The sequence below is a fragment of the Rhizomucor pusillus genome (genome assembly GCF_041956525.1).
Source record: "Rhizomucor pusillus strain CBS 183.67 unplaced genomic scaffold VTP01scaffold_1, whole genome shotgun sequence".
NCBI lineage: Eukaryota > Fungi > Mucoromycota > Mucoromycetes > Mucorales > Lichtheimiaceae > Rhizomucor > Rhizomucor pusillus.
The window spans coordinates 1,982,104-2,006,658 of record NW_027192143.1 but is presented as its reverse complement, the minus strand read 5'-3'; the positions used below and the strand labels follow the sequence as shown (position 1 = coordinate 2,006,658).

The following is a 24,555-nucleotide window of genomic DNA, read 5'->3' as shown; positions in this document are numbered from 1 at the left end:
TACCGGTCCATATGAGTATCACCTGGAACGAACTCTCAATCCCCAACGATGAGAACTACTTGATCCCATACCACTATGCGAACACGACCGAAGGAACTGTCTCCAAGTGTCCCGAGTGCTGTATTGGCGGTTCCTTGTTAACCTCGGATTACAAGTTCAATGGACATCAAATGACTTGCGAAAAACAAATTTGAGTATACAAATGTTACGATGATATGGGATATAGGCTTATGACATTTGAATGCACCGAACCAGACAATCATTTGAACGGCATTTTGCTCGTCACTCCTCGCAATACGAGCAGCTCAGCAACATCTACCTCCGCGACGGCGACGATTGGAACAACAACGACACCTGGAACTACTCCTGGAGCCACTTCCGGAACTGTGGATTTCCCCTCAATGGTCCACAACAAGTATCCATTGATTCCGGATCTCATATTTTGCATACTAATCTACTCCTCACTGTATTTCTTTTGTTCTTCCTAATCTATGGAAATCACTAAATGCTTAAATGTTGCATAATACATAGTAGCTATATACATGTATCCACGGGATCAGGGAATAAATATAGGTTATGTACAATACATTGTAAACACTGGGTACTTCCTTTTAGTAGTTTGATCCTGTCTTTGCCTGTGTGTTCTCAATATGCATGTGACACGATCTTCCCTGCCATAAATCTACCCTTTTGCTTCAAAATGCGCGCGATATCTTCAATAGTAATCCGTCCCAAAAAGACGCCTGTTCAGGTGGGTAATTCACAGTGGAAAGGATCGAAATATCGCTCACAATACATCAAAACATGTAATATATATTGTCAGCTATAACAGCACTGCTTATTTTACGTTTCATCCTAGAGAAGGAATTTGCTTTGAGGAGCTCACCGAAAATAAAGCAAATGCTTTATAGAGTGTATCGCAAAACAGGTCAAGGATACAAAGCAGACAAGTACATGAGAAAAAAGGTGTCTCTGCAATGATATGTTCATCTTTAAACAAATGACAGCATTCGGTAAAATATGTACAATGCACTGTGTCGGAAAGTTGGTGGTATTCGATGGAGGAATGACAGACAATGGATGGATGGTGGACTTTGAAGGAGGGTATTCTGTCTTGATATAGGAAGGTTAAAGCAATGATTGGTCACATCGGTGCCTTTGAAGAAATGCTTGACGTAACACAGCGTTAATATCGTTGTATTCGCATGGCGCCCCTTGCTGACTAGTACTATCTGCCGGTTGTTGGAATTTGCTGCTATGCGTCTCCGGATCACCGTATCGCATGACATGTGCATTGTGGAGTATCTCATTAATGTGTCTGTAGCTTGATTTTTGATCAGGCTCATTTCTGGTTGATATTACAAATGATTTCCACGTTGGTATGTCTTTCGCTGCAATTGTTGTTTGGGCTGCAATTCCATGATTGCGTTCATATGCTGATTGCTGAGCTTCGAAGTGAGGTGAATTGCTGCTATGAGGCTTTGAACTACTTTGCGACAGGTGGTTAGCAAAGAAGGTGATCCAAGATTATCAAGCGCCTTATCGCTCACGTTTCGATCTCGCTCGTCAACCTGGCTCTCTTCAATTGAATTTCGAGCAAGCCAAGATCCTCACTTTCAGGATCGGAAGAACGGTTACGTTTCATCAAGAGAGAACAATTCTGCGATATTGTCGGCCATTGATCGTCTATCGCCATGAACGTTATCATTCTGCTGCAGTCTTCAGGAACGAGTGATTGGCGCTGCCGACTCCCAGAGATTCAATTCACGCACAGTCGTTTTTAAATCGCCGATGTCTGCTGGTAGGCTGTGTGCTCAGTGCCAACAAGCTTATCGTTCATGCCAGAATTTTCATGCATCTGGTAATTTGCATTTGTAGTTAAATGCAAATAGACTTCAAGCTTGAGATTTCGTTTTAATTTATCGTCGCATAATCTTCATACAGCAACCTTCTGATAAAAACCCTGTGCAAGAGTACTGGAGTCGCCCTGAACTAATCGAGTCTGGCATAGATGTCGATCTCAAATAGCAAGAGACTGTAATGCACGTTTATTGAAGTCTTTGTATTAGTCAAGACTTTTTAAGAGTTTCATCAGTTGTTCTATATGATCCACAAAATACGTAGTTATCTCAAGAATAAGAAGGAATAAAGCTGAAATGATCCTTAGCTACAACAGCAATGCGATATGTACAAAGTATTGCATCCGTTGCTTTCCTTTTTGGCCAGCGTTCTCGGACTGTTTTGGCATCTATCAGGCCAAAAGTTTTCTCAATGTAGAAAATTAGACGCACCGAAGAGAAGCGGAAACATCCTAACTGCAACAGATAACTATGCACGTCTATTTTGGCAAAGAGAAGGAGCTATTAAGTGAATGGTTTGGAATTTTTGATTGAGAAAGAAGCATTGGAAGGACGGACGAGACTGGGGATAGATATCGTCGGCAAATCGAACAAAGTAATACGAAAAAGTGATTGCCGTCGTTGAATACTTGAAGTTGAAGCTGTGCGTCTCAAACTGCCCAAAGCAAGAGTGAGTGAAAATGGGGAAGTACTTGATTCGTGAAAAGTAAGATGAGCCGGCCTGAGCTCACTTTTACAACATGTGGTACTGGGGGATCGGGCGCCCGCAGAACTTTCCGCTTTTGGATCAGCTCTCGACGCGGTGCTTTGTTTTTTTCCCCTCTCTTTCGTCTTGGATGCAAGCACCTTTTTTTCTCACAACTCTCAAAAGAGCTTTTTCAACTACGTCGGCAGCCAGGATGATTATCAAGCCAGTTCCATGCCTTAGTGACAAGTATGCTTGCAAGGGCGTCGCCCATTGCTGGGAGCTCACTGCTGACAAATTATATTTTTGCACAGCTACGCGTATTTGCTTCTCGACGAGAAGACTAAACAGGGTATGCATTAGCAGATTAGAGCTTGCAATTCCGTTTGCTGAACCGAAATATAGCCGCAGCCGTCGATCCTGTTGAGCCGAAAAAAGTGCTTGCAGCATTGTCACAATATCCTGATTACAAACTCACAGCGTACGAAGATTTTAGCATTAGACCGCTGCTTTAAATCTAATGTCGTTGCATCATAGCATTTTGACAACCCACCATCACTGGGATCATGCAGGCGGAAACAAGGAACTCTTGAGGGAACAGCCGTCGCTTACATGCTACGGTGGATCTAGCAACGTGGAAGGCGCGAATCACATTGTGGAGCATGAGAAAGCAGTCAAAGTTGGCTCACTCGATGTGCTTCCATTGGCTACAGCTTGCCACACTATGGATCATATTTGTTACTATGTGAAGGACAACGGAGACCATGCGGTGTTTACAGGTTAGTAACCTTGGAGCCATCGACTGATAATTTATTCGCTAAATTGTCAATCTTCAGGCGACTGGTAGGGTAGACGATGTTAGCTGCAAAAAATGCCATTGATTTTCACTCATCACCTGCAAGCATTTTCTCCTCCGGTTGTGGACGATTTTTCGAGGGAACGGCAAAAGACATGTGGAAAGCATTGACGACTGTAGCTCAACTCCCGGACGCGACGAAGATGTACTTTGGCCACGAATATACGGTCAGCAATCTCAAGTTTGCTTTGCACGTTGAACCTGATAATCCAGATATCCAAAAGAAGATGGAGTGGGCCAAGGAAGTTGGATGCACAACTCCTTCCACGCTAGCTAACGAGAAACTTACTAACCCCTTCTTCCGTGTCGAGCTCGCTAGCGTCGCTGATAAAGTCATGGGACCCGGTGCAAGCGCTTCAGCGGAGGAAGTACTCGGTAGAATGCGAAAAATGAAAGACAATTTCAAAGGTCACTTGTAAAAGTGCAGTAATAAATCAACAGTTGTTGCAAAGCTCATCGATAATAATACTTACGCCAACCTATCTATGCGAGTCCTTGAATGAAGAACAGAGCACCTGCATACTTGTAGCCATCAAAAATTGAATGAATTGTTGCTACACAGTACCAGCACAAAGAGGCATTACCTTGAATCCTACGCAACAATGCTGTGGATAATGTAACAACAATGGATACAGCAATATAAATTGGACGGTCAGGGACAAAATTTTCTATTTGCTTTTAAATAGCATATGGCAGCTTGCAATGCTGTTGCTTCTATTTGCAATGTAGGTATTTGCCATAGCAGGCAGCCAGCACATTAAATAGATTAGAGTAGACAGAGATGGAAACAAAAGAAAAAGAAAAGTTTACTGGGGTCTTTTGCACTGTTAGATGTCACGAAATTTTGGTATAATGTAGGCATAGAGCTAAGTGCACATCTTGCAGGTAAAAAAGGCGCATAGAACTTGCCAAAATCCGCCTCCATGAACAGATTCGGCGTCGCGTCCGGCAGACGCACGGTGCAATGCGCTGGTATCTCCATTCTGATATGTAACAGGTTGCCCTGCCCTCATGGGCTGGGAGCTCCCGTAAGGATTGTGCTGAGCGTTCATGCGCTGCTTGGAATGTCGATGCGCATTATCGCGTTTGCTATTACCGCGAGTTGGGTTGGCGCCTCCCACAGCAGCTGCATTGTTGAGCGCAGCAACGGCTCCGTGGCGGTGGGATTGATTACGATGAAGCGAAGAGCGATGCTATTGAAAAGAAAAGTTAAGCTCGATCCATTAGGATAATTCGTCAAAGACAAATACCTCCCAGCCTTTTCCATTGTTCAGGAGCATCCAGTCATAGATACCATCATCCGTCTCTCCTAGATTCTTAAGGACCTTGTTGAAGAGATCACGTAGAAAGTCGTAATCCGGCGTCTCCTCAAATCCGAGTTTTCGCGTGTACTGGAGATATACGCCGAATTCCTCTAAAAAAAGAAAAATACAATACTTTGGTAGATGCTCTTTAGAACCAAGGGTGCACGTAGTCGTACCTGGATATCCATCGCATAAATCCTTTACAGCTGTCGATTGCTTTTTCTCGCCAATTTTTTCATACTTTTGCTTGTTTGTTGCAGCTTTCAATCCTTGCCACGGTAAAGCACCACGCAGAAAATACATAAAGACGTGGCCTAAGGATTCCAAATCGTCCCGTCGAGATTGCTCTGTATAAAACGTATGAACCGTCGTCCCAAGTCTAGTAGATAGCTTTTCGTCGGCATACCTCGGCCTAAATGGGTATTAATACTCATGTACCGTGCAGTGCCGGATAAGCTTTTCCGCTCGCGATACGGGATATGCTGTTTTGTCTTTGGATCACGATATTGCTTTGCCATTCCAAAGTCAATCATGTAAATCGTGTTGGCATTCTTGGTTCCTGGTCGCCCAATTAGAAAATTATCAGGCTTAATATCCCGGTAGATGAGATTGCGCTCATGTATGCTTTGCACGCGTGTAATCTTTCCAATCTCTTGTTAGTCTGTGCGTATGTATATCTCTCTTATTTTAGGCTAACCATTTGTTTCGCAAGCATAGCAACAGTTTTAACACTAAAACGTCTGCTGCACATATCAAACAGATCTTCCAAGCTAGGGCCAAGCATATCGATCACTAGAATGTTATGCAGTCCTTCTTGGCCAAAGTAGTATGCCGCTGGAATACCGGCTAGGTGGAATATTGCGGTCAGTATTCTACTTGTTTCCTTGTCTACGGGACTATCAATGCTGATAGATATATTCACATACTGAGGCCCGCAAGAATCTTGTACGTTCTGTATTCATCGCGTAGTTGAGGTGCTTCAGATTTTCGAGGCTCGAATTTGATTGCAACTTGCTGGTTATTCAAGAGATTGGTGCCTTTGTTATGTGTAGCATTCCCACAGTTTTAGCCTTCAGAATAATAATAATAATAGCTGTTCGCAGGAATGAGCTGCCCACCTTCGTAAATTATTCCAAAGCTGCCTTCGCCAATCTTTCGACCGACTCGGTAATGTACACCGACGACGTTGGCACTGGCCGTGGCAGAAGTTGAACCTGAATGACGGGGGTGGTTCGCCGTCATGGTACTTCAGTCTATTTGACGGTGGACCTCTCACAGACACGGCGCACGCGGCAAAGGGAAGAGAAAAGAAAGAGAATAGGGTAGGATACAGGATAAAGGATAAAGGAGGCAGTTAAGGAAAATCCGTCGTCGTCGGCTGGGAAACGGCGTCACCGACAAAGTAGACTCAGTTCTAAGCAAAAGGACAACGAGAAGCAGGTACCAGCCGTTGCAATTTGTCTCTGTACTGTAATCTGTTCCATTTTAGGTTGATTAGCTATTCTATAGCATACACCAGTCAGAGATGAAAGCTAAAAGCAACCGGTTGTTACCAATAAAAAAGGAAAAGAAAATACCCATTCCTCGACTCCAATCAGCATGCTAAATTCGTTTGCGGATTCATAAGGAAAAGATAGTGACAGAATGAGGATTTATCTACAAATATGCAAAGCTGCAGAAACATGAATGTCAACGAACGTAAAAAAAACCAAGGTCACTGACGGCCGGTTGAACCAAAGCCCCCTTCGCCTCGAGCAGTAGCATCCAAATCCTACAATATCCTTTGTCAGCATTCTCTCTGCCATCCATTCTTTGTTAGTTTCAAGCGGGAAATTCTCACCTGGACTTCCACCACTTCCGGTGTGTAGATTCGTTCCAAAATCAATTGAGCAATACGATCACCTTGTTTTACTGTTTAAATGGACTCCTGCGTTATTCCCTGCAGGACACTGTTTTAATTATTACTAAATAATCAATTTACCTTCATAATCGACCTTGGAAAAATTAAACATGACGACACCGACCGGACCTCGATAGTCTGCGTCGATTACACCGGCACCAGTGTCCAAAAAGTGCTTGGCAGCCAATCCAGATCGTGGAGCAACACGGCCGTAGCAACCCTCAGGAATGGCAATGGACAAACCGGTAGGTACAATGACCTTGCCTTGGGCAGGAATCACAACGTCTGCGGAACTAGGTACGGGCGTGTCAGGCAAGAAAGCTGCGAGATCAAGGAACCAAGGTTCCCAATAGATCGTACCTGTAGAGATCATATCCAGCAGCGGCAGCAGAGCCACGGGTTGGCAGCTTTGCTTCGTTGCACAGCCGCTTGACGAGAAGTTGAGGTGTGTTGGACATGAAGGTCATGATCGCCAAAAAGTCCAGCAATGGAAAAGAAGGTGGAATGTTCCGCGTACACCGCGTTCTTGCCTTTTCAGAACGAGCCCGCGCAAAATCCACCCAACGGAAATTGGGGCTAAAAGGTCACATTACTCTCCGCAATTCTTCTTTTCAATGCGGCACTTACTCGCCGCAGTTCATACGGATAAACATCAATTGATTCTTGAGGAATATCGAGTTGTTTTGATCGTACATGCTTTTTCCAGAACAGCGGCACCTGAGACGCAAAGTACGCGCATGCTCTCACTGCGGTTACAGTCGCTCATGTTCCACAACCGTACACAACCGTAAAGGATCCGATAAACTTTGTATGATGGAGAGGTCAGCTGGTACTTGCAAGACTATTCAGCCACCGGCATCATTTAGCAACCAGGATGTTGTCCATATGGGTCAATATAGTGACTCAATATCTTACAATAGCAATGATGAGTCTATCTGGGTACACAATATGTACTTTATACAGGACACATTACTGTAATTTCTATTGCTCGCAATGCTGGTATGACATATTGCTAGATGCAAAGTACATTTGTAGAACTTGTTTCTGCCGAAAGGTAGCGCAAGAGGAGTCATTAGATCTAGGTTTATAAGGCAATTGTGCGACTTATCATGGTGATTCAGGCACATGCTCTTGACAGTTGGACCTGCTGACTATTCGAGAACAATGATGATATAAAAGCTCTTGGACTTTAGATTACAGGTTTCCGCGCTTTGTTTTATCAAATAATCTCAATGACTCATCATCTTTGGCTGGATCCTCTTGGGCTTCATTTCAAGGCAGCAAGTCATCATTTAAGTTTTCCAGCCTGAGTATACTGCTAATTATTTATGGGTTATGTAGGCTCCACCGACCCCCGCTGCTCCTGCAGCGAGTAAGTCTTCGGCACCTGCTAGTAACGAACCGAAACCAGCAGCGCCAAAACATGGCAATGGCGGCACCGTCCTTCTTAGTGACAATATACCAGGCTATTGTTGGCACATCCCTCAAAACAACACCGCTCAGCCTGGTTTCAATTTCAACTTTTACTGCGCTTCTCTACTTCCTGTAGAGAACAAGCCAAATGACGCCAAACCTAAACCGAAGCAATAAGGCTTTTTCTTTAGAGTTAATAGCTATCCACTGTTGTATCACATTCCCATCCATTTGTGCACCTATTAAATTTCTCAAATTCTTAAATTTTTGGATGCTTCTGCATCAGTAACAAACTCTCAAGTCTCCAAACTCACATGGAAGTAAGTAAGGCGGTATCATGCCCATTCATGGCAGCTTTGTATTATCAGACTGTACAAATATGTCACATAGATGATCTACCTCTTTGGTATAGCCTGTTAAGAGATCCACAACACGTAGCCCGCCTACACGCTGCAATCCAGCAGATAAGGGAAAGAATTCGAACTTGGTCTCGGTAGACTGCATAGAGGGCACTTCACCCAGGTTTTGAGATCCAAGTCCACTTAGCAGCACTGAGCCCATCTTTGTCTTGACTGCCGACAGCACGAGCTTCATGTTTTGGCTGGAATGGTTTCGTACTCGAATGCCGAGTTGGAAAGGCGTCTCTAGGGTAACATTGGCTGGGCCCTGGTCTGGCCAAAAAGGCTGTACTTCCACGTCGTCCAGCAACGGTGCTTTCCGAGTCAGTTGTGATGTCTGTAACCGTCCTTGATCTCCCATTGCTGAACGCCAAACGATATCCAGCTTGCCGAGTGCATTTGTCGTCCGTGCTATCTTATCATTCTTCGGATCGCGCGGTTTTAACATATATAGATACTGCCTTACATCTTGCGGGTGCATAAAGCCGTCTTTGAATACAGATATGGATTCTGGTGCGATAGTCTTGTTCAAATCCTCAAAGACAAAATGTTCCGAGGACTCAAACTTCATGCGTTCGAGGAACATGGGACCTGCGGATACATTCTGTAGTTGTGCCTCCAAGAATATCCGTCCATCGGCCATGTTGTTCACTTTGGTTTTAACTGCTAACGGATTTGATACTTGAAATTTGTAGAATTTGCGGAAATGGCGTCGTCTTCCATCGATCACATACTGCACTGTGCATACAAAAATATGCACGCCGAGTTCTTTGATTTCATGCGATACTGTGAGCGTCCGCGTTGCACCCGCTTCCAGCGGTGCCTGCGAAACCGAATCGGACAGGTTAAATCGTTGCGACGACGTCTGGAGTTCTACTTTTAGTGACACTTCGCTCATTGCTTGCGTCGAGTCGTTATTGACGGTTACTAGTGTATTAAAGGTCTCGCCGAGATATATGTTGCCAAAATCTGAAGGCAGTTGAAGCATTTGACTCAGGCCAAAGTCGCGCACGCGGATCTCAGATTGCATGTCAATGTTGTGAGAAGCTGTAAGCTTGGAAATATTGAGCGACTCGAGACTCTCGACCAACGGCGAAGCAGTGTCAGTTGTTTCGTAGTAAATGGGATCACTGACTGCGAAAAGCGGTCGTGAAAGGCGCATAAGTTTGAGTGACAGTGCATGGGGGATTTGTCCATCATCCGGCGCGATTTGCGAAGGTGAGGGCACAGCGTAGGCCGGTCGAGGGGAGCCGTAGTTTGACATTTGGTGTATTGTGGCTCTAGAGAAAGGGCAACGTTCCCCCCAGGGACAAATTGCCGGTCGACTTTTTGCTACCCGTCAATCGGCATTTACCACAGACAGCCTATAAATTGCAAGCAAGCAAACAAGCACGAACTGGACACCAAACAATCTTGATATGATGGCTTATAGCATCAAGCCTTATTTTATGCTATTGAAAGAGATGATTGCTAATCTGCAACAGTTATTCACTAGTAACCCAAATTCAACCTTACGGGCATTCTCAAGCTCTATAGTGAACAGCCTTGCATTTTAATTTATCTAAATCTTAAGTACAAGCTGCGAGATCCAAGTCTTGGGAATGCTTTTCCGGAAGTGAAGCTATGATTATTTGATTGGTAACAGTAGAATGTTAAATTAAAGTTTATTTTCTAGAATATAGTCTAAGCTGTTGCATAGCATAAAATCGTCTTTACCATCGAGTATACCTCAAATAGTAAACGCCGATGGGTGCCAGACCTCCGATCCACCAGTCAAATCGCGCGTTGCTTTGCATTGCATGCGGACTATAGCAACCAGTCTTTTCTCCTCGAGCTTCCGGTATGGCACAGTCAGCAACGACGCAGAGAGAACTCGACGAGTTTAGACGACAATGGAGGGAGGAAGTTGAGAGCCGAAAAGTCCAGTTGCAGCACCAGAAAGCGAGATCGCCACCGATTCGACATGACGCACAAGACGATCCGTCTTTATCGCAACAACTAGATTCCTTATCATTGCAAGAAACAAGTGAGGCAGTGGAAACCAAAACAGACGATGAAGTTGTCCGCCCCGTAACTGCCATGGATCACTACATTGAAGCTGTTGACAATGAACGACAGGGCAAGCTGGGGCAAGGTAAGCAGAGTTGCAGCTGTCAAAGCTGTTAATCGTAGATCTCGTTGCAAAGTATTAATGTTCCCGTAGCTCTAGCGTCGTACCGCCGAGCTTTCAAGATGGATCCAGATATTGACCATGCTTACAAGCGACATTATCAAGCTCAAGTTGCTGACGGCAATGCTTTGGATCATAGCAACGCAGGGGTGCCGCCAATCCAAAAGCCTTTGCAGGATGAAGATACTTTCCAGCACGTTGTTCCAGTGGGCAATGAATATGTGGCTCCAGCAGCCATACGGAAAGACCCATTGGAAGATTTGATACGTGAATTTTCCTCGCAACAAATAGAATACATTCCTGCTGTAGACTACAAGCCAGTATTAATATCAAAATTGCCAAGTAAGTGTTCAGCAATGCGACATCGGAGCAGCGAGCAGGGAACTCAATATGCATCGTTATCACAGGCGAAATTATCGTTCATATTCTGCGGCACCTCGTCTTATGCTCTGTGTCGTCCGTTGCCAACTTTGCTTTGGCATGCAAGAACTTTTTCCTCCTTACGCGGTCGCCTAGTCTCTGGCGCTTCGCATGCGAGCACGCTTTCCGACAACCATATATGAGTGTTGCAGAATCCAGATTACACCAGAGTCACCATGTCAAGGCGTACGGTGGACATTGGATGCGCATGTTTATTGAACGCCCGCGTATCCGTTACGATGGTATTTACATCTCTACTTGCCACTACATTCGACCTGGATCCTCCGAAAATACATGGAATCAACCGGTGCATCTTGTCACTTATTACAGATATCTCCGGTTTTTTCCAGACGGTACAATATTAAAGTACCTCTCCACAGACGAACCTGCACATGTTGTGAAGCTCTTGACGCCAGAGTTTACTCGACGCCAGGTTTTTAGAGGTCGCTTTGAACAGCGAGAAGGCCAAGTTTTTATCGACATGATCGATCGTTCTCGACCGCGAGAGCACTTCCGAATGGCATTGACCATCAAAAGTACGCATCGTGGCCGGCACAACAAGCTTGCTTGGATAGAATATGCGAGTGCGACGCAGGGGGTGGATGCAGAGACTCTGTACGATCTAAAGCTAATGAAACCTTATTTCTTCAGCGTGGTCCGCAGCTACAAAGTAGACGCTCCATCTCCTCTGGATCACTTGGAAGATAAGTTTTAGATTTACCTGTATAGAAAGAATTCTTCATTTGTTTTTGTAAAGTTCATTGCCATGTTTTATGTCTTTTCTTTTTATTTAAATACCAAGAACTTTTCTGGTTTTCATGTTGATGCAATGAAATCATTGTCGATGAATTGTAAAGAACAAAACATAATGTTATAAATAGCGAGAAGGAGGAGGGGGTTGGGTGTCTAGGACATGAGCGTGATATAGTAGGTTTATGTACAGAGGAGTGAGCAAGGAAATGCTTCGGTTGTCTAAAGCAGTGTTTCACCAAGGCACCAGCGGGCAACTGAGCAGCCGACCTGAATGGTACGGAATGCATCCTCTTCGTTTGACAATTCCGGGTTGACCTCGACGACGTCCAAAGCGACCAGGAGACCAGATTCAGCAAGTGTCTCGCAGATAAAGTGACCTTCACGGAGAGTCATGCCTTCCTGAACAGGCGTTCCCTGCGTTCCTGAAGTTAGTCCCGTGGAAGCAAAGACATGATATTTCGAGTTAATCCAAACTCACCGTAGCAGGCGCGACTGTGGGATCCAGAGCATCAACATCGAATGACACATGGATTGGTCGGTCACGTCCCGGGTTAATGGCGTCAAGCGCCATATCGAGTACCTTGCCTATTCCGTATTTGTTTATATGTTGCATGGTAAATGCAGTGATGCCCATGTCACGGATCACTTTTCTTTCAAAGTCATCGACATCTCGCAATCCGATGTATGCAAGTCGATTGAGCTTCAAGCACGGCTTAACCCATTGGAAGTCGGGGTGATCGTTGGAAAGACCGGCGAGGAAAGCAAGCGGGCAACCGTGGATATTTCCAGAAGTTGTGGCACTAGGTGTATTGATATCCTAAAATGGGATATTCTCTGTTAACTCATAATTCCTATGCTAGTTTCGACCGTCCTTTCTGACTTACAGCATGAGCATCGACCCAGATAAGGCATGCGTCAGGGTAAGCTTCGAATATGCCAGAGACACTTGCTAAACCTAGCGAATGGTCGCCGCCCAGAGTCAAAACAAAATTGCCCTGTTTGGCTGCAGCAGCAACCTGCTGGGACAAATCCTTTGTCACTGCCGAGACTGTCTTTGGGTTTTTCAAGTTTTGCAGTACAGGATCATGTTCTGGCTTCAATTGCGCAACACGCTCCTCGTTGTCATGGTATTCGACTTCCCAACCAAGTTCCTGGAGCTGGTTTGCCAGGCCAAATTCCATCATACTACGAGGACCCTTCTCAACGCCCTTGTGGGGCTGTCCAGCACTAAGAGGAATACCGATGGCTGATACTTTGTTTGTCTTTAGAAACTTGTATTCGTGTGTTGGCATCGACGTCAAAAGAAAAAAGGAAAAGAAAAAGGAAAGACCTGTCAGAAAATTTTTCCCACAATTTTGAGTGGTTCGCTTGGACTCAGCAAGCTAATTATACAATGCAGCTGCCAGACGACGTCTGAAGCGGAGCAACAAATAAAGAACAAGGAACACTATGAAACGACGAATTCCACGCTTGTACACAATGCGTCGCACCGTCAAATTGCCAGCAATGAGGGCATATCGCAATGTCTTGTAAGTCGATACGGTGTAGGGCGGATAACGAGAGCGGTTAAGGAATTCCAAGCGTTGCTTTTTGATCAAGATAGAACGCTCGTGCGTGAATGCTTGGAATGATCGATCGCCGTGATACTTGCCCATGCCCGAACTTCCGACGCCACCGAATGGTAGTGCAAATTCTATGAATGGTTTAGTGTGATTAAAACCTGCCGTTAGCTTGGCTGCTAGGCGTAACTTACCGGCGAAATGCATCAGACAGTCGTTCATACAAACACCTCCTGAAGGCATATACTTGATGACTGGAGAGATATTACTTAATGTTTGTGGAACTCCCGCGATGAAACACGTCTCTATCGTTTTACATACCCTTCTCTTGATCACTGGACTTATTCGAGAATACGTATGCAACGAGAGGAGGTGATCTGTCCAAATTTTTTTTTTCATCAGATAATTTTGACGCTAATGAAGAATTGCACGTGGCTATGCTGTCAGCATCGACTTACTTCTTCTTCACCATGGCAACTGCATCTTCTAGTTTGCTGTAAGCGATTATAGGTAACACAGGACCGAAGATCTCGTCACCCATAAGAACATCGTCATGGAAACTGACATTGGAAATAACTGTCGGAGCAATGTAGCGTTCCTCGCGATCCGTGTCACCTCCTAAGACTATGGTGCCACTGGCACGGTTGTTTATCATGTTGGCAATGCGATCAAAGTGTCGAAGCGAGACGATACGGCCAAAATCTTTGGATAGCTTGGGATCTTCACCGAAGCGTTCCTTCACGACCTTGGTTACAGCCTGAACGAAGCGGTCAACGAGCGCGTTGGGAATCAAGACGTAATCAACAGCGACACACGATTGGCCAGCATTGAAAAATTTGCCAAAAGCGATACGCTTAGCGACTATGTCTATCTTGGCATCCTCAGTGATGATTGCGGGTCTAGTGAAAAGTATAAGAAAATAAACGTTAATGCCATATGCGTTACGTTATTGATGTGTCATCACTTGCGATTTTCCTCCGAGCTCCAAAGTCACGGGTGTCAAATGCTTGGCTGCTGCCGCCATGACAATCTTAGCAACCGCATTGTTACCGGTGTAAAATATGTGATCAAACTGGTATTGAAGCAAGGCCGTCGTCTCTTCAACTCCTCCATTCACAATACGGTAGCAGCTGGTATCCATATACTTGGGGAATAGTTCCGTAATCAAAGCCGATGTATGGACAGAAACCTCGGAGGGCTGTTCACTTTACGTGAGTTTCCTCTACATTTTTGGCTAACATTGCAAAGCACATAAACTCGTACCTTAATAATGGCGGCATTACCAGCAGCGATCGCACCAGCCAGAGGAACCAAGACCAGCTTAATTTGTTTAAGAAAACCTTGGCATCCAATTTTCACACTCCCACTCCAACTCACCTGCAACGGATAATTCCAAGCACCTAACAGGGCACTGTAAGGGGACAAGCGTCGCATTTATCAGTTTTAGTACTTGCCTATAATGAGCACTACACCCAGGGGATCTTTGCGAATAACACAAGTGTCAGCTCGATTGACGACCGAGCGTGCTTTCACTGTCTCATCTTTGGCAAGTCTTTCAATATTCTAAGTAATAAAATCAAATCAGCAGAAAATATAATGAAGACCGCATATCTCGACTCACGTCCAGGAAATAAAGACATTCATCAAGAACTGGACTGATTTCACCCATGAGAGCTTCGTGTCGAGGCTTCTTCATATCCATTGCCAGAGCTTCGTAAAACTTGTCTTCATGATCTTTGACCATAGAGTACAAGCGTTTGAGCTGAAATTTGCGCCAATACATATCTCTCGGTCGTCCTTTGTTCCAAGAAGAAGAAAAAAAAATTAATACTAAAGCGGACGATTATGCATGGGCTGTAGTCCTCCAACCTGCAGTGAATAAACCGCGTACGAGCGTGATGCTATCTTCGATCGCCTCGCGCGGGGTATAATCTAGGGTTTCAGGCACATCAACTTTGAACCTCACTTGGGCCATACTGAAGATCGAAGAAGAAGAACTGAAAAAAAAAAGAGCCTGAAAATATGGGGAAGATCTCTGCATGAATCGCACGTGCAAGGAGAACCCATTTTTCCCCACAGTGCTGAATGTGAAAGCGATTGTGTTGACAGTTCTTGCAAATTCCGAGTAAATGATTGGGGAAAATACAATGTAAAACGGATGTTTGGAACGAGCCCGTCCCAACACATGAAAGATCACCCATCTTACTTGAGAGTCATAAGCATAACTACGGATTCCATCCTGAGCCCATTCATCATACAGCGTCTCAAAAATTGATGCTAACCTGCTGCTGCAATAATGACAGCGTTTTTGAGGAATTGACTGAAAGCTCGATATCTAGCCATGAATAGTTGCTCATAGAGAATGACTTTTATAGAAACTGTAGTGTTCAATGCATTACATATTCTTGTTTTTTTTGTATTGTGAGCTGAGAATCGTGCGGGAGAAAGCTCTGGGGAATGTTTTATTCTATAGCTGCATAGTGTCTCAAAACATTGAGTGCACTTCGCTGCTATACACTGATGTCGGATTTGTCTGGCTCAAGTGAAAAGAATGCGCGCTTGTGACAAGGAAAACTTCAAGAATTTTTGCGAGGAAACGTCAACACGGCTATGACAGAAACGCCAAGGCAACTTAGAGACATTATCACAAGTAATCCACTGGCAACTGCGCAGACACTGCTCTTACGAGGGAATAAGTTTGATATCGTACCATTATTCGAAAAGACCTGTATATGCATATATTTACATATGTGCGTCAGAATTGCAAGAGCTGGGCTATCCGTTTCCGATGATTATTACGCTCCTCAGCTGCGTTCCGCATGACTTGGTATCTTTGTCGACCGGACATTCGGGACGACCCTATTTCCAACGCTCTCTTTTCTGTGCATCTATCGATGCTCTCCATCATTGGCAGCCGCCACTGCAATAGCAAGCTTCTGTATTCGCGGTAAACATGCTCAGCCTCGCGCTCCAGTGTTGTTTGAGTGGATGGCTCACTGCAGGCGTTTTGCTGCAATTGATGATGTAGCATGTCGTAACTATCAGCTGCTGTCATTTGTCGAGAAGTTTTGAGCATATTTGCCAGCCGCGCTACAGCTTCATTTTGAGGCTCGGCATTGCTAGTACTCGGCGGTCGACGTATAACGATGCTGGTGCTTTTGTGTCCAGTTTCCATAGGCAATGTTGCCATGACGGCAGGATAAGCGGCAATTTCAGGTTTCAATTTATTGTGAGCAATCGCATGAAAAGTTTGCTCAATTGGTGCTGCTTTTCTTTGCTGTGATACGATCAAGATTGGACAGCTTGAACGGCGGGATGTAGGCGTCGCTGGTGGAGAAGGTGGAGTCTCTAGGTTGTCAGGTAATGCTGAGGCGCTACAAGGCAGAGATATTTCTGTTGACACAGTTGCTGCTTTGGTGGCATGGCTTTGATCATTCTCTTCTGCAGTCAGCTCAGCATTCTGAGGCATCTGAGGAGAAACTGCTGCGGTGCAAACTTCTCTTGTGTGCCGGCGGCGACAAATTATTTCACGCTTGTTGGGACGCGGCGAAGTTGGTAAGGCTGCTTTTAGTCTGTGTTCGCTAGCAGCAACAAGGTGCCGCCTCCGCTTTTGCGAGGAAATCACAATTTCCGGCATTCTTATAATAAATTGAAGAGAGAGGGTAAACGGTGAGAACAGGATGTTGATCAAGAAAAAGAGAAAGAAAATAAGTAGCCCCTGATTTTCCAGTATTTACATGCAATTATCAAGCGGTTGGAGCATGATGCTGATTAGGGATAGTCACGAGGTTCGCCAGATCATCTCTTCTATTTCTACATTCGCTGTGCTTTATTTATTCAGCTTTTCTGTCCCGATAGAAAGGAAAATCGTTTATATCTTTTGGTACCAACCTATCTGACTCATTTGCTTTCTTTGCTATGGGCGAGGGGCAAGTTTATATGCAAAGAGTTATGTTCTGGCATCATCTTTGGGCGGAAGTCATTTGATTTCAGGTGTTCTTGAGACCACCAGAACGGATGCTGATGGATGTTCTTTATTAAAATGTATGGTTTAGTCGCTTCTGCTATGGTCTGAAATTAATGGCAACAGTTATGGATAACTAGCAACTGAATTATTACAAGAATCATCAGCAAAGGAGAGTAGTTTATATCTCTTGGTGAAATAACGCGCTTGCTATGGAGGGGCAGCAGCTGCATTTTGCCAGGAGCTTCCGAGGACGGGTCCGACGGAGGGTCAAAACCTCCACCGAAATTCTCGCTTCCTTTCGTTGAAGATCAGTTACTCCTTTTGATCACAGCTTCGCCATGCCAGACAACGATAACAAAAAGAACGAAGAAAAGAAAGAAGATCGTCCGAAAAGCATACGTAACAAGATGGATGCTACAACTCAAACACAAAAGCAATTGGAAAAGCTGTTTCAAAAGATCGATCGTCCTGTAGAGATCCCCGAACGTCCCAAGAAAGAATCTACTATAAAACCACCCAAAGAATTTGTGCGGAATGTACCAGGTAACAGGAGAATAGAAATATATATGATTGGGGACTTGAAGTAATAACACAATGAGGATAGGATCAAGCGCTGGTGCGGGTAGCGGTGATTTCCACGTATACAGAGCACACAGACGACGCGAATATGCGCGTATAAAAGAGATGGAGGAGCAAGAAAAGGAGGTTAGCGTGAATTGCAAGTCACGAATCTAAATTGCATTCAAAGTAACAATGCTTTAGGAAAGAGAAAAGAAAGAGTATGAGGAGAAAATGGCACGATTAAGGAAGGAAGACGAAGAGCGGACAGCCAAGAAGAGAGCTCGGCGTCAAAAGCGAAAGCAAAACCAATTGAAAGAACAAAAGGATACCAAGAAATTGAAAACGGGGCAGGAGGAGAGTGCGAGTTAATCAAATATCCGGACTATGTGAACGTTCCACCAACTCCACATAAATCGTGTGAAGAAGTGCTGTAAAGATATTCTCCGTTAGAATTGTCCTAATTCCCTCAGATTCGCAGTATAAATGCAAGACAATGTGAGCAAAGGTCAATAGAATGTAGTAATTACAGTATTGTTTCTTTTCCCTTTTCCCGGAGATGCGAGCATCAATTGCGGTTACCTTGATAACCTCATTATCGCCGCTTGCAATTGCAAAACCAGTTCCTCCTGTTGTGGACAAAAAGTTTGATATCTGCTGGGAAAAGATAGATACCATGTAAGATACAATTCTTCATTGACATACTAGATGAGAAAATCGTCTTGACACAGGAAATAGCTTTTCGTTTGGAGACTCGTATTCGTACGTGGAGGGAGCTCTAGGTACAAAAGAATTCAGCTGGAATAACTTTACAAAACCGGAAGGCACACTCCATGATCCCATATTACTCAACAAGGTGGATACTTGGTTTTGCTTACCTATCAGAACCGTCTTCCTAACGTTGAACTCTATACATCATATGATAGACTTCGGCTAACGGACCAAATTGGGTCGAATATTTGACCAATTGCTTTGAAGGTCTACCGCAGAATTGCCATCCGCGACCTTTTGACATTGCGTTTGCGGGTGCTGACATTGATCCTTGGCATATCGCCCGCCATCGTCCATATACCATATCCTTTGTTGAGCAAATCGATCAATGGACTAACTCTGTGAATCCAGTGGTAAAATGGGATCCCAGAACGACACTAGCGACATTCTGGATTGGGTAGGGACATTGTAGAGTGTGCGCTTGGACCTTATTATTGATCCATAATACTGCGACCAGTATCAACGACTTGGGGGATACTAAATCATGGACTAATGTAAGCAAGCTTGTAGGAAACATGCTTCATCCATGATAAATAATAATGATGCATCATATTTAGGTCTCTTTTTCCACCTTTTACAATGAAATTGTCGATGTCTACTTTGACAAAGTAGCAACCCTCTACACGCAGAAAATACGCTCGTTTGCATTCTTCAACTTGCCGCCAATAGAAAAGACGCCTGAAAACTCGAAAAAGAACACAACAGCAATCGCTGAATTGGTTCAGCTTTACAACATCATTGTCGATGAGCATGTTAAAGCGTTCCAGGCCAAGTATACGGATGCCAATGCTATTACCATTGATGCGCATGCATACTTCAACAGTTATCTGGAAAATGAAGAATCACTTGGATTCAAAGAAACAAAAACCTTCTGCGCAAACTACACCGCGCCTGATTTTAACACTAATTACGAAGATTATGGATGCCATGCTCCATATGAGTAAGTTCCAGGAGCTACTGCCGATATCATGTCAACACATTTGCGTTCTGACTGTCATCTACTTACATTTACAGATACTTTTGGCTAAGTATGTTGGATAAATTTGGGCAGAGTGTTTAAAGTTTCTCATTTTCTCCTTGTTTTACACAGACTCAGGTCATCCAACATACCCTGTGCATAAGCTGTTAGCAGCATCAATAGCTGAAAGACTCAAGGAAGTCAGCCACTGCTAATTGATGTTCTAGTATTGGGAGTAGTTGGAAGGTGCTTCGATGCATAAATGCAATTTTATAAAAATTTGTTTGTTCATTTGCACCCCCCTAATTTCGTTAAGCTGCCAAAGAGCAGCTGTAATCATTAAGATGCAGCAGCCGGCAACTACGGTAGATAACGCAAATCTATAATCAGTAGTAATGGTAAGACATACTAAAAAACTGCTGATCGTCTGATATACGCAATTGTGATTAGGTGACAATAAGCCAGCGTTCTTGAACTCTCCGGACGGAGCGGCCTACTGACAACTGTTATCGCCGCAAAAAAAGGGCACCGCCAAAGGAGGCGCTTGTACAGCAATTGCAGTACGATCTTATTCCTTTAGAAGCGATGCAAATGAAAATTTGTCGCTTTTTGCCGCTGATGCTTACAGTTGAAGATGTTTACATATGCTTTAATTTTAATGATCGTCGACGTGAGTGCATCTTTTGTTGTTGTTGCGAACAATTTTTTGCAGGGTCACACAGAACTGTCAGTCTCGTTTGCCATGCTGACTGTCACCATTTCTGAAATCGACCTTGTTGAGCGGACACCATATATAGATTGGCTCAGTGATGCATGTGCTCTGCCTTTGTGGCCCTGTCGCATAGTGTGCCATGTTGAGGCACAGTTTCTTCCTTCCTTCTTCTGCTCTCTTGCTGTCTGCATATGCTGCGTTAAGGTGCTCGTCATGTCAGACTATTAGGAACTAGATATAGCTTGCTGTTTCTACGTAAAAAGCTTAATTTTGATCAAAAGTAATATAAGCATTTTTATCCGCAGCTGCTCTGCAAATCACACATGCCGATTCATCAACTGACAACAGAAAATTGGCCCTGAACGCAATCCCCAGTCGTGGCATCGTCCGACTCAATTTGCGCCCCGAAAGAAAAGTGGGATGCTGACCTGACCCGCAAGGGATACAAACTTGTTAGAACCATTCATTTGGGCACTTCATGTTGCACAGCCTCTTGTCGACACGCGTGCAGCAGAGCATTTTGGCAAAACTCCGCATATGGATTCTGGGGCCCTTCCACAGCGTTTTCTCTCTCCTTTACTGCTGTCCTTTCTCTTCTTTTTCTATTTTATTTCCTTGCTAAAGAGCCCTTATTTTTTGCCTGACCATCGCTTTCTTTTGCGTGATCTCTATCGACCCTTTTCCGCTCTACTTTTTGCTTTACCAGACAAGTTATCTGGCCGTATCAGTCGTCTCCGCTCTATTGCTCCAGGTACGCTTATCCTACCACCGCCGCCACTGCCCGCCGAGAGGTCGCCAAAGAATGCGTCGCTCACGATTCCTGACATGCTTTCACTCTCGTGTAGAATATACCTTGAGCACCCAACTATATACCCACAACACAATTCAGCCGCGTTTTCCAAACAATGACAGAACCCTACCCGTACCAACCCATTATCAGATTACCCAAAAGTAAATCAGGAGGCTCACCTACTCGATCTAACCGAAGATCGACTTTTCAGCCAGTGCCTGCCGAAAATGGACAGTGTATTGTCTCGGAGACGCTCTACTTTGATGGATTGGAGAATACTGTCAGTGAGGAGGATATTCGAAGCTTGCTGCACCGTTGCCAGCCGACGGAGTAAGTGCATCGTTGCTACTTTTCCTTGACAGACTGAAGCCGCTGACTCGAGGGGCTGCCTGCAGAGTGGTAATTCACCAAGGTCAAGGTAGCGGTTACTTGGTGTTTTCTGATCCTAAAACGGGTAACGTGCAAGAGAAAGGAACAGTAGGGAAAGGGAAAGTAACCCCTAATTTCATGCGCAACCTTGCATAACAGCCGACAGGGTCTATTCACTTTACAATGGGTTCACATTTCCTGATGGCACAAGCAAGCTTCAATTTCGTATTTATCAAGATGATGGATCATACGAGCCCGAACCCAAAGGCCCAATTCTTCAAGTTAAGAATCTGCCGTTAAAGATCGATAACAATGCACTTTATGAAATGTTTCGGCCGTTCGGTCCCTTGAGCCTGTGCAAGCCGATCGTAGAGGGCAAAGGCTTCCGAGGCACAGCGTTTGTGCAGTATTTCTACCAAGAGGATTCCGACATGGCTCAGAGCAATCTGGTAAGTTACACATGCTGAGGGTTCCCGGAGCGAAAGCGATCATCTGATGCCTTTACTTTTTTTATTCCAGAATGGCAAGACAATAGATGGAAATGTCATGTAAGTCATGTTTCCTTGATCTTGCTTTTCTTCTTCTTCTTTGGTAGGATGGTTCAGGAGATCACAGAAAGGGAGAAAGCGTGCTCACGGGCAATGCGCTTGGATAGCACGTTGAGAAGGGGTCAAGGTTGACGGAGCGACAGGGAGAGAGAGAGAGAGATAGAGAGGAGCGGGAGCGTCTATCCTGTGGAGATATCCGTGCTAGGAAAAAGGGTCTTGAGAGAGGAAATTTATTTGCCTCTTTTTAAAATACCATCAAGAGATTTGTGCGCGAGAAAGACAGCATAAAACGCGCTTGAAGCTGAGGAATTGTGCATTCTCTTACTTCACGCTTTGTCAAGATCACTAACGGATTTCTTCATCTCTTATCTAGCAACGTCGTGTCGTTTATGCCATCCAAAACTCGCAACGCAAGTGTAGCAGACCAAGGGAACAAAGATGTAAGTATTTCGGTTTCGAACCTTTGTTTACTAAACAAATCAAGCAAAAGGCAGCTGTAAGCTGTCCGAACTGTTCCACCGCACTCTTGCCCATTTTTCCTTTTTCTTCCTTCTTTCCTATGCCTTTCAACTAACATACATGCTGCTTTCTTTCAACCAACAGACTTCCGCTTCCAACACTGCTATGCCAACCTCAACCGTGAAGCAAGAAGGCGGCGGCTATGTCGACTATATGAATCTCTACATTAAGAACCTCGACCCCGCCATAGGCAACAATGAGCTCTTCAACCTCTTTCGAAAGTTCGGTCGCATAGTCTCAGCAAGAGTTATGAGCAACCCTGCTACGGGTCAGTCCAAAGGTTATGGCTTTGTGAGTTATGATAAACAAGAAGAAGCTGCTGCTGCCTTGCAAGAGATGAACGGCAAGATGGTAATGTCAAAGGCGCTTATGGTCGCCTACCACGAGCCAAAGAAACCACGTCAGGAAAAGCAACAGCAGCAGAGCCAGCAACAGAACCAGCCACCTCTGAGCTCGTCGTCTCCGCTTGTCAATCCCCTCCAAAATTATATGGGCCCTATCGGCACACCAGTGCGTACTTCCCCGCACTTCCAAGACTATACCCCAAACGCTTCTGCTGCAACGGCTGCTGCTGCAGGTCCTGCCACAGGTATCGGAGCGCCGGCGTACCTGTCGCATGACACTAGGCACTCTTACGATATGGCTATGCCTCCGCCGCCAATCAATGGTGAGCGACTATGTCAACTTTATGTTTAAGCATCAAATGACTGATATTGGCATCAAGCTGTCAATGGACTAGGAATCGACAATGTTGATCAGATTGCCCTAAGTATGAAAACAATAGGGCAAAAGCGGCCTTCACCGCCAAATCCTCTGCACAGAAAGGTACGGAGGATACATATACCTTCACATCCACTCGTGGTCATGCTCACTATTCTGTGCTTTTCTAGTTTTCTGCAGCCGAGTCCTCTTACAGCCAACATCCTTTGCGACTCTCACCTCCCTTTTCGGCATCTCCAATGTCCGGTGTCAGTAGTACCGGCCCATCCTTAGCATCCTTGGCCTCCGGTCTGAATGTTCAGCCTCGTCCAAAATTCCCTCAACATCAAGAATATAATACACGCGAAAATGGCCGACCTTCTCTGAGACGCAAAGGTTCTCTTGAATCTATTAGCTCAGTGATGACTGAATCTAGCGCGTCTATTCAACGACAGCGCCTCATGGAAGCCATCATGCGTTGTGGCGACTATGGAAATAATGTAAACGATATCGTCGATATGCTCCTGACACTCAAGCGCAAAGAACGTTCTTTGTGTCTTTTCAATCAAGATTTCCTTCGAGAGAAGATCCATTTGGCACTCGAAGCACTAGAAACATTTAATGACGGTACTGAAGAGGATGAGGCAGCTGCAGCTGCGGCGTATGAACAGAATGTGTAAGTTTGCCAATGGCATTGCTGTCACTGGATGACCGGGCATCTCACGCTATTCATAGGCCAAATCAGAGTCCCAACGCGAACTCGTCCTTGCATCATGGTTCCATCAGTCCAATTCCTCGTTCTAACGGCTTTGTACAGACACAGCCACGTGCATCAAAAGCTATTCCTATTGTACCTCCACCTGCAACTAGTTCCAATACTTCACCTTCCAAAGCAAATGGAGAAGGCAGCAACAAAAATAATGCGAATAGCAACGGCAATGACAGCCAAAGCATCGAGGAATCGGTCCAAGAAATCGAAAAGTTGCTGGCATCCTTGGAGGGTAAACCTATACATGAAAAGAAACAACAGCTTGGCGATCGCCTGTTCCCTCTAGTCAAGGTAAGCTGCAATTATAACATTTATATCGGTAAAAGGTCCTAACATATGAACAACAGGCGACTGGCACGAAGCAAGCACCAAAAGTCACTATTCGGCTGTTGGATACCATTGATCTGCATGAATTGGCTCGTCTGATGTACGATAAGGTGCAGTTGAAAGAACGGGTGGACATTGCATTCGCTGCACTCAAGTGAAAAGGGAAACGGGAAATACACAAAGATTCTTATAATATATATATATATATATATATATATATATATCTTCTCTACTTCTTATATACTAACTAC

General features: G+C 44.7%; 14 protein-coding genes across 14 annotated transcripts; 7 read left to right on the top strand and 7 right to left on the bottom strand.

The window, feature by feature from the left end:
* Nucleotides 1–11: 11 nt before the first annotated feature.
* Nucleotides 12–488, top strand: VTP01DRAFT_873 (uncharacterized protein; the record flags this gene model as incomplete). Its single annotated transcript, XM_069387883.1, has 2 exons — nt 12–154; nt 227–488. The coding sequence occupies 2 exons, from the start codon at nt 12–14 to the stop codon at nt 486–488; spliced, it is 405 nt and encodes a 134-aa protein (XP_069245293.1).
* Nucleotides 489–1,128: 640 nt separating this feature from the next.
* On the bottom strand, nt 1,129–1,708 carry VTP01DRAFT_872 (uncharacterized protein; the record flags this gene model as incomplete). The annotated part of the gene is made up of 2 exons (XM_069387872.1): nt 1,129–1,486; nt 1,551–1,708. 2 exons carry the CDS (start codon nt 1,706–1,708, stop codon nt 1,129–1,131), a joined length of 516 nt encoding a protein of 171 aa, XP_069245292.1.
* Nucleotides 1,709–2,695: 987 nt separating this feature from the next.
* On the top strand, nt 2,696–3,819 carry VTP01DRAFT_871 (uncharacterized protein; the record flags this gene model as incomplete). Its single annotated transcript, XM_069387861.1, has 6 exons — nt 2,696–2,793; nt 2,859–2,896; nt 2,950–3,025; nt 3,082–3,323; nt 3,381–3,387; nt 3,447–3,819. 6 exons carry the CDS (start codon nt 2,696–2,698, stop codon nt 3,817–3,819), a joined length of 834 nt encoding a protein of 277 aa, XP_069245291.1.
* A 447-nt stretch (nt 3,820–4,266) lies between these two features.
* Nucleotides 4,267–5,946, bottom strand: VTP01DRAFT_870 (uncharacterized protein; the record flags this gene model as incomplete). Its single annotated transcript, XM_069387850.1, has 7 exons — nt 4,267–4,593; nt 4,651–4,814; nt 4,881–5,051; nt 5,111–5,345; nt 5,402–5,550; nt 5,631–5,741; nt 5,823–5,946. The coding sequence occupies 7 exons, from the start codon at nt 5,944–5,946 to the stop codon at nt 4,267–4,269; spliced, it is 1,281 nt and encodes a 426-aa protein (XP_069245290.1).
* Nucleotides 5,947–6,418: 472 nt separating this feature from the next.
* Nucleotides 6,419–7,071, bottom strand: VTP01DRAFT_869 (uncharacterized protein; the record flags this gene model as incomplete). The annotated part of the gene is made up of 4 exons (XM_069387838.1): nt 6,419–6,475; nt 6,545–6,615; nt 6,686–6,897; nt 6,965–7,071. The coding sequence occupies 4 exons, from the start codon at nt 7,069–7,071 to the stop codon at nt 6,419–6,421; spliced, it is 447 nt and encodes a 148-aa protein (XP_069245289.1).
* Nucleotides 7,072–7,836: 765 nt separating this feature from the next.
* Nucleotides 7,837–8,194, top strand: VTP01DRAFT_868 (uncharacterized protein; the record flags this gene model as incomplete). The annotated part of the gene is made up of 2 exons (XM_069387827.1): nt 7,837–7,884; nt 7,946–8,194. The coding sequence occupies 2 exons, from the start codon at nt 7,837–7,839 to the stop codon at nt 8,192–8,194; spliced, it is 297 nt and encodes a 98-aa protein (XP_069245288.1).
* A 168-nt stretch (nt 8,195–8,362) lies between these two features.
* On the bottom strand, nt 8,363–9,679 carry VTP01DRAFT_867 (uncharacterized protein; the record flags this gene model as incomplete). Its single annotated transcript, XM_069387816.1, has 1 exon — nt 8,363–9,679. The coding sequence occupies one exon, from the start codon at nt 9,677–9,679 to the stop codon at nt 8,363–8,365; it is 1,317 nt and encodes a 438-aa protein (XP_069245287.1).
* A 578-nt stretch (nt 9,680–10,257) lies between these two features.
* On the top strand, nt 10,258–11,720 carry VTP01DRAFT_866 (uncharacterized protein; the record flags this gene model as incomplete). Its single annotated transcript, XM_069387805.1, has 3 exons — nt 10,258–10,549; nt 10,619–10,927; nt 10,993–11,720. The coding sequence occupies 3 exons, from the start codon at nt 10,258–10,260 to the stop codon at nt 11,718–11,720; spliced, it is 1,329 nt and encodes a 442-aa protein (XP_069245286.1).
* A 257-nt stretch (nt 11,721–11,977) lies between these two features.
* On the bottom strand, nt 11,978–13,050 carry VTP01DRAFT_865 (uncharacterized protein; the record flags this gene model as incomplete). The annotated part of the gene is made up of 3 exons (XM_069387794.1): nt 11,978–12,172; nt 12,237–12,575; nt 12,643–13,050. The coding sequence occupies 3 exons, from the start codon at nt 13,048–13,050 to the stop codon at nt 11,978–11,980; spliced, it is 942 nt and encodes a 313-aa protein (XP_069245285.1).
* A 90-nt stretch (nt 13,051–13,140) lies between these two features.
* Nucleotides 13,141–15,292, bottom strand: VTP01DRAFT_864 (uncharacterized protein; the record flags this gene model as incomplete). Its single annotated transcript, XM_069387783.1, has 10 exons — nt 13,141–13,451; nt 13,512–13,571; nt 13,639–13,694; nt 13,776–14,216; nt 14,286–14,515; nt 14,581–14,637; nt 14,695–14,717; nt 14,772–14,880; nt 14,939–15,079; nt 15,167–15,292. The coding sequence occupies 10 exons, from the start codon at nt 15,290–15,292 to the stop codon at nt 13,141–13,143; spliced, it is 1,554 nt and encodes a 517-aa protein (XP_069245284.1).
* Nucleotides 15,293–16,072: 780 nt separating this feature from the next.
* Nucleotides 16,073–16,786, bottom strand: VTP01DRAFT_863 (uncharacterized protein; the record flags this gene model as incomplete). The annotated part of the gene is made up of 1 exon (XM_069387772.1): nt 16,073–16,786. One exon carries the CDS (start codon nt 16,784–16,786, stop codon nt 16,073–16,075), a length of 714 nt encoding a protein of 237 aa, XP_069245283.1.
* An 836-nt stretch (nt 16,787–17,622) lies between these two features.
* VTP01DRAFT_862 (uncharacterized protein) lies at nt 17,623–18,214 on the top strand (the record flags this gene model as incomplete). The annotated part of the gene is made up of 3 exons (XM_069387761.1): nt 17,623–17,827; nt 17,889–17,989; nt 18,047–18,214. The coding sequence occupies 3 exons, from the start codon at nt 17,623–17,625 to the stop codon at nt 18,212–18,214; spliced, it is 474 nt and encodes a 157-aa protein (XP_069245282.1).
* Nucleotides 18,215–18,401: 187 nt separating this feature from the next.
* On the top strand, nt 18,402–19,786 carry VTP01DRAFT_861 (uncharacterized protein; the record flags this gene model as incomplete). Its single annotated transcript, XM_069387750.1, has 7 exons — nt 18,402–18,520; nt 18,581–18,698; nt 18,769–19,010; nt 19,071–19,107; nt 19,171–19,553; nt 19,628–19,641; nt 19,704–19,786. 7 exons carry the CDS (start codon nt 18,402–18,404, stop codon nt 19,784–19,786), a joined length of 996 nt encoding a protein of 331 aa, XP_069245281.1.
* A 1,402-nt stretch (nt 19,787–21,188) lies between these two features.
* Nucleotides 21,189–24,462, top strand: VTP01DRAFT_860 (uncharacterized protein; the record flags this gene model as incomplete). Its single annotated transcript, XM_069387739.1, has 10 exons — nt 21,189–21,403; nt 21,469–21,527; nt 21,602–21,891; nt 21,962–21,990; nt 22,364–22,430; nt 22,594–23,176; nt 23,234–23,334; nt 23,400–23,884; nt 23,944–24,268; nt 24,325–24,462. 10 exons carry the CDS (start codon nt 21,189–21,191, stop codon nt 24,460–24,462), a joined length of 2,292 nt encoding a protein of 763 aa, XP_069245280.1.
* Nucleotides 24,463–24,555: the final 93 nt, after the last annotated feature.